This window comes from Chanos chanos, chromosome 8 (genome assembly GCF_902362185.1).
Source record: "Chanos chanos chromosome 8, fChaCha1.1, whole genome shotgun sequence".
In the NCBI taxonomy this organism is placed as follows: domain Eukaryota; kingdom Metazoa; phylum Chordata; class Actinopteri; order Gonorynchiformes; family Chanidae; genus Chanos; species Chanos chanos.
The window spans coordinates 27,642,522-27,655,021 of NC_044502.1; the positions used below are offsets into that span (position 1 = coordinate 27,642,522).

The 12,500-nt window shown below is 45.8% G+C and overlaps 1 protein-coding gene across 1 annotated transcript in view; it reads left to right on the plus strand.

Annotated features, from left to right (window-relative positions):
- The window catches only part of taf1 (TAF1 RNA polymerase II, TATA box binding protein (TBP)-associated factor), a 23,166-nt gene that overhangs the window by 2,862 nt on the left and 7,804 nt on the right, over positions 1–12,500 (plus strand). The window contains exons 6-25 of the mRNA XM_030781886.1: positions 1–104; positions 1,307–1,528; positions 2,145–2,381; positions 4,087–4,284; positions 5,123–5,279; positions 5,517–5,644; positions 6,595–6,702; positions 6,852–7,025; positions 7,246–7,419; positions 7,607–7,711; positions 7,820–8,020; positions 8,365–8,506; positions 9,215–9,345; positions 9,718–9,798; positions 9,937–10,086; positions 10,245–10,364; positions 10,514–10,689; positions 11,071–11,249; positions 11,596–11,809; positions 12,143–12,308. The exon at positions 1–104 is cut by the window's left edge and continues 138 nt beyond it. Of these exons, the coding sequence (XP_030637746.1) occupies positions 1–104; positions 1,307–1,528; positions 2,145–2,381; positions 4,087–4,284; positions 5,123–5,279; positions 5,517–5,644; positions 6,595–6,702; positions 6,852–7,025; positions 7,246–7,419; positions 7,607–7,711; positions 7,820–8,020; positions 8,365–8,506; positions 9,215–9,345; positions 9,718–9,798; positions 9,937–10,086; positions 10,245–10,364; positions 10,514–10,689; positions 11,071–11,249; positions 11,596–11,809; positions 12,143–12,308 (3,167 nt within the window). The remainder of the gene's footprint in view (positions 105–1,306; positions 1,529–2,144; positions 2,382–4,086; positions 4,285–5,122; positions 5,280–5,516; positions 5,645–6,594; positions 6,703–6,851; positions 7,026–7,245; positions 7,420–7,606; positions 7,712–7,819; positions 8,021–8,364; positions 8,507–9,214; positions 9,346–9,717; positions 9,799–9,936; positions 10,087–10,244; positions 10,365–10,513; positions 10,690–11,070; positions 11,250–11,595; positions 11,810–12,142; positions 12,309–12,500) is intronic.

The window sequence follows — 12,500 nt, forward strand, 5'->3', positions numbered from 1 at the left end:
CCATGGGCAGTCTCACCCTGCCGCTGGCTGGCATCATGCAGAAAGACGCTGCCAAAGCCCTGCCCGGGGTCACAGAACTGTTCCCCGAGTTCAGACCAGGAAAGGTACATGCGCACTCATATCCACATACACACACACTCATACATAAATAAACCTCATACACACACGTACAGTCGGCCCCCCTCATCTGCGGGTTCCGCATCAGCGGATTTAACCAACCGCAGATCGAAAATATCGGGGGGAAAAAAAATCCAGAAAGTTCCAAAAAGCAAAACTTGAATTTGCCATGTGCCGTGCACTACACTGAATCCAGGGGAATGAAGTGATGTGTGGGCATAATCTGCTGTAGCCTCCCCCAGTGTCACAGATCCTCAATCTCTCTCCAGCACCCGTTCTTTTAGCATTGTTCACCTCACGTCTCCTTCATTCACTGCTTGTGTTTTCAAACAGTTATGTTTTCTCTATTTATAATTATATCTATATGTACTATATGTACTTGTATTTTAAACAATCTGTGTTTTATTCTATATATATCTCTTTTGGGCCATTAAGTGAAAGCATTCTGTACATGTTGTAAGAAGGAAAATGTTATGTTGTTGCTGACATGTAATATGTAGTTAGGTCTATGATGGTTGCGTCTGCACTGAACATGTACAGACTTTTTTTTTTTTCAAATCATAATTCCCAAAATAATCCAGTATAACAACTATTTACGTAGCATTTGCATTGTAATAGGTATTATAAGTAATTTAGAGATGATTTAAAGTATATGGGGGGATGCGCGTCAGTTATGCAAATACTACACTATTTTATATAAGGGGCTTGAGCATCCACGGATTTTGGTATCCGCGGGAAGTCCTGGAACCAGTCCTCCGTGGAAATGGATGGCCAATTGTACACTCATGCATACATTCATACACACACACACACACACACACATACACACACATACATACATACACACGCTTATACACGCACACGCTGATACATACATACACACATGCTCATACACACACACACACACTCACACACTCCTGTATGCATACATATATGCCTATACACACACACTCATATATGCACACATGCTCACACACACACTTACACACTCATACATACATACATACATACATACACACACATGCTCACACACACACATACGCTCATTTACACGCTCATTCACACACACACACACACACCATTGAGCAGAGCGTTATCTGTAACCAATGAAAAGTACCCCTGATTCCCACACACAGACCATGAAAGGTCATATGCTGATCCTCTATCTCCTGCTTTCTCTGTGTCTCAGGTGTTGCGTTTCTTGCGCCTGTTTGGCCCGGGGAAGAACATGCCCTCTGTGTGGCGTAGCGCAAGGAGGAAGAGGAAGAGGAAGCAGAGAGAGCCATCGACTGACATGGCCACTGCCGACGGCGAATCACGGATGCAGGAGGGCGGGACGGACAAGAAGTCTGGATGGGAGTGTGATTATGCCCCGCCCCCTCCACCTGAACAGTGCCTGTCTGACGATGAGGTTGGTCAGCGCGCACACACACACACACACACACACACACACACGTGCACACACACATTACTCACACATGCGGAGTTACTCCTATGGAGCATAAAGTGAGAAATCTCCATTTACACAGTTTGAGCCACAAACTGGAGAAATCAAAGAGAACTATTCTGTCAACATTTTTTCACCTTTCTAGAATAAGCAAAGTGCCCTTGTTTCCTTAGTTTTCCAGATATTCATATCTCTTTGGTCCGAGAATACACGTTACTTACACACGTGTACGTTCATGAACACACACTGGCCTCTGCTGTTATGTGTAAAGATGTGCGTGTTTATAGACATTTATATGTACTCATGAGAATCAGGTAATAAGAACAGGTTTGATAAGAACTTTTCTCCTGTGAAACTGGTTTGTTTTGCTGACTGTGACAGTTTGTATTGCAGAATGCTAGCTAACTGCTTCAGCTGAATCCTGTGAAATTCATTCAGGTGAAGGTAGAGGTCCTTCACCTGACTGAATGGTACTGAATTCTTCCTCTTTTTAAACTTTCTCTCTCTCTCTTTCTCTCTCTCTCTCTCTCTCTCTCTCATTCTCTCTCTCTCACACACACACACACACACACACACACAGATTACCATGATGGCTCCGGTGGAGGCTAAGTTCTCCCAGTCGGTGGGAGAGGGGGATAAGGTGATGGAGGCCAGGCCTAGAGTGGCAGAGTGGCGCTACGGTCCGGCCCAGCTCTGGTATGACATGCTGGCAGTGCCTGAAGACGGCAGCAGCTTTCATTACGGCCTCAAACTCAAAGAGGAACAGCAAGATGACACAGAGACCAAAAATACACCCCCAAAGGAAGATAGCACTGAGGTTAGTCTGAGTGTGTGTGTGTGTGTGTGTGTGTTGAACTGCAAAGCATGCAGGGACTTGATAAATGGATAAGAGGTGTGTTGGGCTTTCTGTCTGTGTGTATTAGTCTGTGTCTGTGTGTGGTGGTCTTTCTGTCTGTGTGTGGTGCTCTTTGAGTCAGTGTGTTAGTGGTCTTTGTGTCTGTGTGTGTTGGTCTTTGTGTCTCTGTGTGTTGGTCTTTGTGTCTCTGTGTGTTGGTCTTTATGTCTGTGTGTGTTGGTCTTTGTGTCTGTGTGTGTTGGTCTTTGTGTCAGTGTGTGTTGGTCTTTGTGTCTGTGTATGCTGGTCTTTCTGTCTATGTGTGTTGGTCTTTGCGTCTGTGTGTGTTGGTCTTTGTGTCTGTGTGTGTTGGTCTTTGCGCCCGTGTGTGTTGGTCTTTGTGTCTCTGTGTGTTGTGGTCTTTGTGTCTCTGTGTGTTGTGGTCTTTGTCTCTGTGTGTTGTGGTCTTTGTGTCTGTGTGTGTTGGTCTTTGTGTCTGTGTTGGTCTTTGTCTATTTGTATGTTGGTCTTTGTGTCTCTGTGTGTTGGTCTTTCTGTCTGTGTGTTGTGGTCTTTGTGTCTATGTGTATTGGTCTTTGTCTCTGTGTGTGTTGGTCTTTGTGCCTGTGTGTGTTGGTCTTTCTGTCTGTGTGTGGTGCTCTTTGAGTCAGTGTGTTAGTGGTCTTTGTGTCTGTGTGTGTTGGTCTTTGTGTCTCTGTGTGTTGGTCTTTGTGTCTGTGTGTGGTGGTCTTTGTGTCTGTGTGTGGTGGTCTTTGTGTCTGTGTGTGGTGGTCTTTGTGTCTGTGTGTGGTGGTCTTTGCGCCCGTGTGTGTTGGTCTTTGTGTCTCTGTGTGTTGTGGTCTTTGTGTCTCTGTGTGTTGTGGTCTTTGTCTCTGTGTGTTGTGGTCTTTGTGTCTGTGTGTGTTGGTCTTTGTGTCTGTGTTGGTCTTTGTCTATTTGTATGTTGGTCTTTGTGTCTGTGTGTGTTGGTCTTTCTGTCTGTGTGTTGTGGTCTTTGTGTCTATGTGTATTGGTCTTTGTCTCTGTGTGTGTTGGTCTTTGTGTCTGTGTGTGTTGGTCTTTCTGTCTGTGTGTGGTGCTCTTTGAGTCAGTGTGTTAGTGGTCTTTGTGTCTGTGTGTGTTGGTCTTTGTGTCTCTGTGTGTTGGTCTTTGTGTCTGTGTGTGGTGGTCTTTGTGTCTGTGTGTGGTGGTCTTTGTGTCTGTGTGTGGTGGTCTTTGTCTCTGTGTGTGTTTGTGGTCTTTGTGTCTCTGTGTGTTAGAGGTCTTTGTGTCAGTGTGTGGTGGTCTTTGTGTCAGTGTGTGGTGGTCTTTGTGTCTCTGTGTGTTAGTGGTCTTTGTGTCTCTGTGTGTTAGTGGTCTTTGTGTCAGTGTGTGGTGGTCTTTGTGTCAGTGTGTGGTGGTCTTTGTCTCTGTGTGTGTTAGTGGTCTTTGTGTCTCTGTGTGTTAGTGGTCTTTGTGTCTCTGTGTGTTAGTGGTCTTTGTGTCAGTGTGTGGTGGTCTTTGTGTCAGTGTGTGGTGGTCTTTGTCTCTGTGTGTGTTAGTGGTCTTTGTGTCTCTGTGTGTTAGTGGTCTTTGTCTCTGTGTGTGTTAGTGGCGGCAAAACAAGAGCAAACTGTTTCTGAGCTCTTTCCTCCTCCTCCCTCCACTTTAATGTGTGCGCTGACAGGAGCAGGAGAAGTCTGAAATGGAAGATGAAGTCTTTCTGATGGTGACCCAGCTCCAGTGGGAAGACGACATCATATGGAATGGGGAGGACGTGAAACATAAGGGCACTAAGACCCAGAGGGCCAGTCTGGCAGGGTGGCTGCCCTCCAGCATGACCCGTAATGCCAATGCGTACAATGCCCAACAGGGTGAGAAGACAGTAGAGAAGAACATATGTTTACACACACACAGACACTGAAAAACCATGCGTTTGTTTAATGGGTTGTTGGACTGTAGTAGAGTATGTTTGTTAAAACTTATTCATTCAGTTACTAGCTATGTCTGAAATGTATTGGACCTCTCCTTTTATGTGTGTGTGTGTGTGTGTGTGTGATTAGGTCTGAGCAGGAGTAATTCTCTGGTGCCTTCCACTCCTCCTCCAATGCCCAAAACTCCCTCAATATCTGGATCGGGGAAGAGAGATAAGCACAGCCATGATCATCAAGGTACTGTGTTTGAATGTGTGTTTGAATGTGTGTTTGAATGTGTGTTTGAATGTGTGTGTGTGTGTGTGTGTGTGTGTGTGTGTGCCTCTGTACATCCTGTATCTTATTTAATTAGCCAAATCTTGACAGTGACCAACATTCAAATCCATTCAGTTTGTGCTTTGACACAAAAAAATGCAAGCATATTGCTATAATGTGAGTAGTGTAATTTTCCTACAATAACTTGGTACCAGTTTAGGCCTAATCTAAACATTTATTTACATTTCTCTCTGTCTCTTCCTGTTTCTCTCTCCCTCTCTGTATATTTCTGGCTCTCTCTCTGTCTCTCCTTCTGTCTCTCTCTCTCTGTGTCTGTTTTTCTCTTGATGTCTCTGCCTGTCTCTCTCTCTGTGCCTTTGTCTGTCTGTGTGTCTCTCTCTCTCTGCCTCTCTCTCTCTCTTTCTCTCTCTCTCTGTCTGTCTGTCTCTCTCCCTGTGCCTTTGTCTGTCTGTGTCTCTCTGTCTGTGTCTCTCTGTCTCTTTCTGTCTCTGTTTGTCCACAGTGAGTCATGAGGATGATGTGCCCTGGTTCTCTATCTTCCCTATTGATAATGAGGAGCTGGTGTATGGGCGCTGGGAGGACAATATAATCTGGGATGACCAGAATATGGATCATCTCCTCTCCCCTCCTGTCCTCACGCTCGACCCCAATGACGAAAACATCATCTTAGGTACAACATCAAGTTATTTCACTGAAATTTACTTAACAAAAAAGACATGTCTTTTAAGACAATGATGACAACATGATTCTGGCTGTTTTCTATATCCTTTAGTTTTCAAAGTCTAACGACAGCACGACAGAGTTTCGGCTACAAACTGTCTGTTTGGTGCTTATGAGAAACAGGGAATAGACTTTTGGCACCCATTTTTGATGTTCTTGTGCAATTTCTGGCTTGTCTGTGGCACAGAGATCCCAGATGAGAAGGAGGAGCAGGCGTCTCACTCTCCATCAAAGGAAAACAAGAAAGAGAGCGCTCTGAAGAAGAGTCGAATCCTACTGGGCAAGACTGGAGTTATCAAAGAAGAACCACAGCAGGTGAGACAGGGAGAGACAGACTGGAGTTATCAAAGAAGAACCACAGCAGGTGAGACAGGGAGAGACAGACTGGAGTTATCAAAGAGGAACCACAGCAGGTGAGACAGGGAGAGACAGACTGGAGTTATCAAAGAGGAACCTCAGCAGGTGAGACAGGGAGAGACAGACTGGAGTTATCAAAGAGGAACCACAGCAGGTGAGACAGGGAGAGACAGACTGGAGTTATCAAAGAGGAACCACAGCAGGTGAGACAGGGAGAGACAGACTGGAGTTATCAAAGAGGAACCACAGCAGGTGAGACAGGGAGAGACAGACTGGAGTTATCAAAGAGGAACCTCAGCAGGTGAGACAGGGAGAGACAGACTGGAGTTATCAAAGAGGAACCTCAGCAGGTGAGACAGGGAGAGACAGACTGGAGTTATCAAAGAGGAACCACAGCAGGTGAGACAGGGAGAGACAGACTGGAGTTATCAAAGAGGAACCACAGCAGGTGAGACAGGGAGAGACAGACTGGAGTTATCAGAGAGGAACCACAGCAGGTGAGACAGGGAGAGACAGACTGGAGTTATCAAAGAGGAACCACAGCAGGTGAGACAGGGCATGACAGAGGACAACAGGGAAGACAACATGCTTTTCCTTATTAGTGTGGTATCCTGTTATAATACACTGTTTTGCAGTATTAGACATGACATTTTGACGTTGTGAGTTTTTTTCCTATCTTTTTATATATACCTCTGGTGCCTTGAAGCACAAATGATATTTCCAGAATAAATATTATCACATAGAGCCATGTGTCCAGCAGCTTCACTCTGCTGTGCATCACTAAATTGTGACAGTGGAAAAGCGGCTGAAAGAGAGACTTTGAAGCGGACAGTTTGGAAGTGTCTGTTGTTACCTGAAACATGGGGTTTTAGTAAGGTGATAACTCTCTCTGTCTTCTTGTTTGATAGAACATGTCTCAGCCGGAGGTGAAGGACCCGTGGAATCTGTCCAACGATGAGTTTTATTACCCCAAACAGCAGGGCCTGAGGGGCACGTTCGGAGGCAACATCATCCAGGTGAGTCACACAAGGCCTGAACTCTCAACTTCCGCTTTTCTTAGCTCTCGTTTTCTCCGTTTCTCATTTTCTTAGTACCTAACCTCGGTTTCTCTCTCTTGTCCTCTCGGACTCTCTCCCCCTCTCTCTCTCTCTCTCTCTGTCTCTAGCACTCCATCCCTGCAGTGGAGCTGAGACAGCCGTTCTTCCCCACTCACATGGGGCCCATGAAGCTGCGTCAGTTCCATCGGCCTCCTCTGAAGAAGTACTCCTTCGGCGCCCTGTCACAGCCTGGACCTCACCCTGTACAACCCTTACTCAAACACATCAAGAAGAAGGCCAAGGTCAGTATGACCGCACATGTGTGTGTGTGAGTGTGTGTAACTCTCAGCTAAGACATGAGTGAGCATGTCAGTGTTTTATATAGTTTGTAACTGTCTTTAATGAACACTCCACAGAGAAGCAGACCGGTGGTGCAATGTATTTGATGCATGAGTGTCTGTGGTCATCCTTGCAATTACGTGGTTAACTCACTCTCTCTCTCTCTCACACACACACACACAGATGCGGGAGCAGGAGCGCCAGGCCTCAGGCGGAGGAGACATGTTTTTCATGAGGACGGCACAGGACCTGACGGGAAAAGACGGCGACCTCATCCTCGCCGAGTACAGCGAAGAGTACCCCCCGCTCATCATGCAAGTCGGCATGGCAACCAAAATCAAAAACTACTACAAGAGGGTGAGTAACAGCCGTCCGAGTGAAAGATCCGTTATACGGCTGGATCTACAATGTCCTGTGAGGTCTTTCAAAGTGATTTTCACTTTTTTTTTTGTCTGTCTGACAGTAGGAGGAGAGTGAAAATGCGGTTTGTTGTACCCTTAAGTTTGGCTGTTTAAATGATTAGGCGTTTTGTCTGTTTGCATAGAAACCTGGGAAAGATCCTGGAGCCCCAGACTGCAAGTATGGAGAAACAGTGTACTGTCACACATCCCCTTTCTTAGGTTCACTGCACCCAGGACAGTTACTGCAGGTCAGTCTCAGTCTCTCTCTCTCTCTCTCTCTCTCTCCCCTCAGCACAGACATGTACTCTCTTAACAGTCATATCTGTCTGATGAAGGTTTATCTGTGTCTGTTTTAGGCATTTGAGAACAACCTGTTCCGTGCGCCCATCTACCTGCACAAGATGCCAGAGACAGATTTCCTGATCATCCGGACGCGACAGGGTTACTTCATCCGAGAGCTGGTGGACATCTTTGTTGTGGGACAGGAGTGTCCGCTCTTCGAAGTGCCCGGCCCAAACTCGAAACGCGCCAACACGCACATCCGAGACTTCTTACAGGTATCACGCGCGCACACACACACACACACACACACACACACACACACACACTTTCACTCTTGAGTCTCGTGGCTGAGATTTGAAATATCTCATTAACGTAAATCAGTACAGTTTCCTCAATGAGTGTACTTGCATTTGGCTGTACATATTGTCACTATGTATTGTTACTGAATTGCAATTATGACAAACAGAACTAAAGTTATTTACTAGTAAACATGGCATGATACAGTTTACTGGTATGTAAAAATATAATGAGAAGCCTGTTTATGCTGAATTGTCTGTGTCCGCTCAGCTCTGTTGTCTTGTGTGTGTTTCTGTGCGTGCGTGTGTGTGTGTGCGTGCAGGTGTTTATCTATAGATTGTTCTGGAAGAGTAAAGACCGACCCCGTCGTATTCGTATGGAGGACATAAAGAAAGCATTCCCCTCCCACTCTGAAAGCAGCATTCGCAAACGCCTCAAACTGTGTGCAGACTTCAAACGAACAGGTACACACACACAGAGCTACTGGTAAAGCTCAGGCTCTGTATAGGCTGATGTTGGTACACACACACATGTATCACGTATGGGTGAGACTGTATGTGATATATGAATTGTATTTGATATTTGTAGTACTCTCCTAACATCACTGTGAAATTGCCCTTAGTTTCTCCAGGAAGTAGAGAAGAGAGGTGTAGGGATGTGTGTGTGTGTGTGTGTGTGTGTGCATGCATGCGTGCGCACGTGTGTGTGTCTGGCAGTAGAAGTCATACTGTGTCTCTGTGACTTTGACAGACAGGTGTGATGTGAGAGACAGACAGTATTTCTGGTACTGGTGGGAAGGTAAGACAGGAAAGGAAGGAGCTGAGTTACCATAGCGATTCTACAGCACTGATAAGGTCACCATAGAGGTCACTATTTGTTCTATAAATCAGTCATTCTAAAGAGAGGGAGGTCAAGAGAAGGAAGAGGGAGGCAAAGGACAAATATGACAAAAATGATTTTCTAACGATGTCTCTTTTCTTACCCTCATATCTTTTCTCCCCTCATTTCTTTATCCTCTTTCTACTCTCTTCTCCCATTACTCTTCTGTCCTCTTCCTATTCTCTTGCTCTCTCACTCTCCCTCTCTCTCATCTGTCTCTTTCTCTGCTTCCCCTATTCTCTCTCTCTCTCTTTCTCTCTCTCTCTGTGTCTCTTCCTCTCTGTGTGTCTCAGGTATGGACTCTAACTGGTGGGTGTTGAAACCTGACTTCAGATTGCCCACAGAGGAGGAGATCAGAGCCATGGTGTCTCCTGAACAGTGCTGTGCTTACTACAGCATGCTGGTGGCCGAGCAAAGACTCAAGGTACACACACACACACACATACACCACATACAGACACTCACACACACACACACACACACCACATACAGACACATACACACACACACACACATACACCACATACAGACACACTCACACACACACACACACACACACACACACCCCACATGTACACACACACACACACCCCACATGTACACACATACATACAAACTACACCAGTGCAACATTCATGCAGTGAACATGGAGCCCAAAAACCAAGTTTGATAAAAGCAACAAATGCGCACGCACACACACACACACACACACACACACACACACACACACACACACACACACACACACACACTTGACATATGGTACCACAGTATAGTGCCCCTGTGTCTCTTGCAGGATGCTGGGTATGGAGAGAAATCCTTCTTTGCTCCAGAGGAGGAGAATGAGGAAGATTTTCAGATGAAGATTGATGATGAGGTGAGAAGTTCACATCAGAGAGGGAACATGAGATTTAGATAAATAAAGAAATCGCTGAGTTGTAGGTAGATTTAGATAAACGGATGTGTTCAGTGGGAGTTGTGTGGTAGTCAGGATGTTTTGCTTTTTTGGGGTCAGGTGCGGACAGCTCCCTGGAACACCACCCGCGCTTTCATAGCGGCCATGAAGGGCAAATGTTTACTGGAGGTCACGGGCGTGGCTGACCCCACGGGCTGTGGAGAGGGTTTCTCCTATGTCAAAGTCCCCAACAAACCCACTCAGCAGAAGGTATTGCTCTCCCTCTCCTTTTTCCCTCTTTTTCCTTTCTTTCTTTCTTTCTTTCTTTCTTTGTTATGCATTCAAATGTTTTTCCCATCATCTCATTTATGCAATATTTCTCTCTCTCTCTCTCTCTCTCTCTCTCTCTCTCTCTCTCTCTCTCTCAGGATGACCGTGAGCCTCAACCAGCAAAGAAAACAGTGACTGGTACAGACGCTGACCTCAGACGCCTGTCACTGAAAAATGCCAAACAGCTGCTCCGTAAGTTTGGGGTCCCTGAAGAAGAGGTTAGTATAAGCAGTTACTATCTTATTATAATCAAATTTAAATCTTATCGAATGAGTTGAAGTTACTTTGTCATGTGTGCTGATCACTGAACACTCTGACACTGTGCATGTGTGCGTATCTCTGTCCATGTCCGTGTGTGTGTGTTTAGATTAAGAAGCTGTCTCGGTGGGAGGTGATTGACGTGGTGAGGACCATGTCCACGGAGCAGGCGCGCTCAGGGGAGGGGCCTATGAGTAAATTCGCTCGTGGTTCTCGTTTCTCCGTGGCGGAGCATCAGGAACGCTATAAAGAGGAGTGCCAGCGGATCTTCGACCTCCAGAACAAGTGAGAACTCAGTGCCACTGACCTTTTCAAACAGGGCTATTGTCATATGTCCTCAGAATGCTTTATATGTTCTTTTCAAACACGGCTATTATCATATGTCCTCAGAATGCTTTGTATGTTCTTTTCAAACAGGGCTATTGTCATATGTCCTCAGAATGCTCTATATGTTCTGTCTCAGAGTATTACTCTACAGTTGAATTGCATTTTCCCCCCTCTTCCCCAATTCTGTCTGTTTCTCCCTGTCTGTTTCTGTCTGAATGTCTCTCTGTCTGTCTTCTTTCTCTCTGTCTCTGCCTGCCTGTCTTTCTCTCTCTCTCTGTTTCACTTTGTCTGTCTTTCTCCCTCTCTCTCTCTCTCTCTCTCTCTCTCTCTCTGTGTTAGGGTGCTGGAGTCGACGGAGGTGTTGTCCACAGACACAGACAGCAGTTCGGCAGAGGACAGTGACTTTGAGGAGATGGGGAAGAACATAGAGAACATGCTGCAGAATAAGAAGACCAGTTCCCAGCTGAGCCGAGAGAGAGAGGAGCAGGAGAGGAAGGAGCTGCAGCGCATGCTCATGGGAGAGGAGGGAGACAAGGACAAGAACCGCAAGGAGAAACGCAAGGGATTCTGTAAGTGTGTGTGTGTGTGTGTGTGTGTGAGAGTGTATGTGTATGAGAGAGAGAGACAGAGAGTTGTCTCTGTAGTTCTCCTTAGCGTGAAACACTGTCTCTTTGTGTGGAATGTGAGGATGTATGGATATGTACAAAACTGTGTTTTCTCTCTCTATCAGTTCAAATCAGTTTGATTCTTTTAAGAGCTGAATTATGGCCTTTAAACCAATATCGTCAGGATAGGATAACGATGATTTGAGGGGAAAAAATAATATAAGTTAGGGGTAATGATCTTGTTATAAATGTGGCTCTCCCACAGCGAGTGCGTTATCCACCAGTTCTCATAAAGATGACGACACTTCCTCGGTTACCAGCCTGAACTCCTCGGCAACGGGGCGGCGGCTGAAGATCTACAGAACGTTCCGTGACGAGGATGGGAAAGAGTATGTGCGCTGTGAGACGGTCCGTAAACCTGCCGTTATCGATGCCTACACACGCATCCGCACCACGAAAGACGACGAATTCATGTGAGTGCCACCCTGTGTGTGTGTGTGTGTGTGTGTGTCTGTCTGTCTGTCTGTGTGTGTGTGTGTGTGTGTGTGTGAGAGTCAGTTTGCAGATATTCCATTAAGCTCAGTGAGATCAGGCAAGCATAATAAATGTGTCATCATTACATCTCAGATATAACCGCAGTTCTACCTGATGGACTTAGATTGATGTTTGTATTAATCTGACTGATTTCATTTCAAATTCACATTGAATTTTACCTATGATTGCTAGACATTTTTGTGACTGTTTCAATCTTTATCCCTCGTTCTCGCTGTCTGCCCCCCCCCCCCTCTCTCTGTCTCTCTGTGTAGTCGTAAGTTTGCTCTGTTTGATGAGCAGCACAGAGAAGAAATGAGAAAAGAGAGAAGGAGAATTCAGGAGCAGCTACGAAGACTCAAACGCAACCAAGAGAAAGACAAATTCAAAGGGCCGCCTGAGAAGAAGGCTAAGAAGGTCAAAGAGCGTCCAGACCTCAAGGTACCTTATGACCTTTTCCCAAAACATCTGTCCCCAAAGACATCTATCATGTCTGCACAAGACAGTGGTGAAAACTGTCACATGGAGAGATTATCAGTCATAACTGGCTCATTTAGCACTGCCGCTAAGCTAACGCTAAAGGATTTTTTTTAGTGTGGCAGGTAACCGTAGCCAAGCTGTCTTTGACCTCTC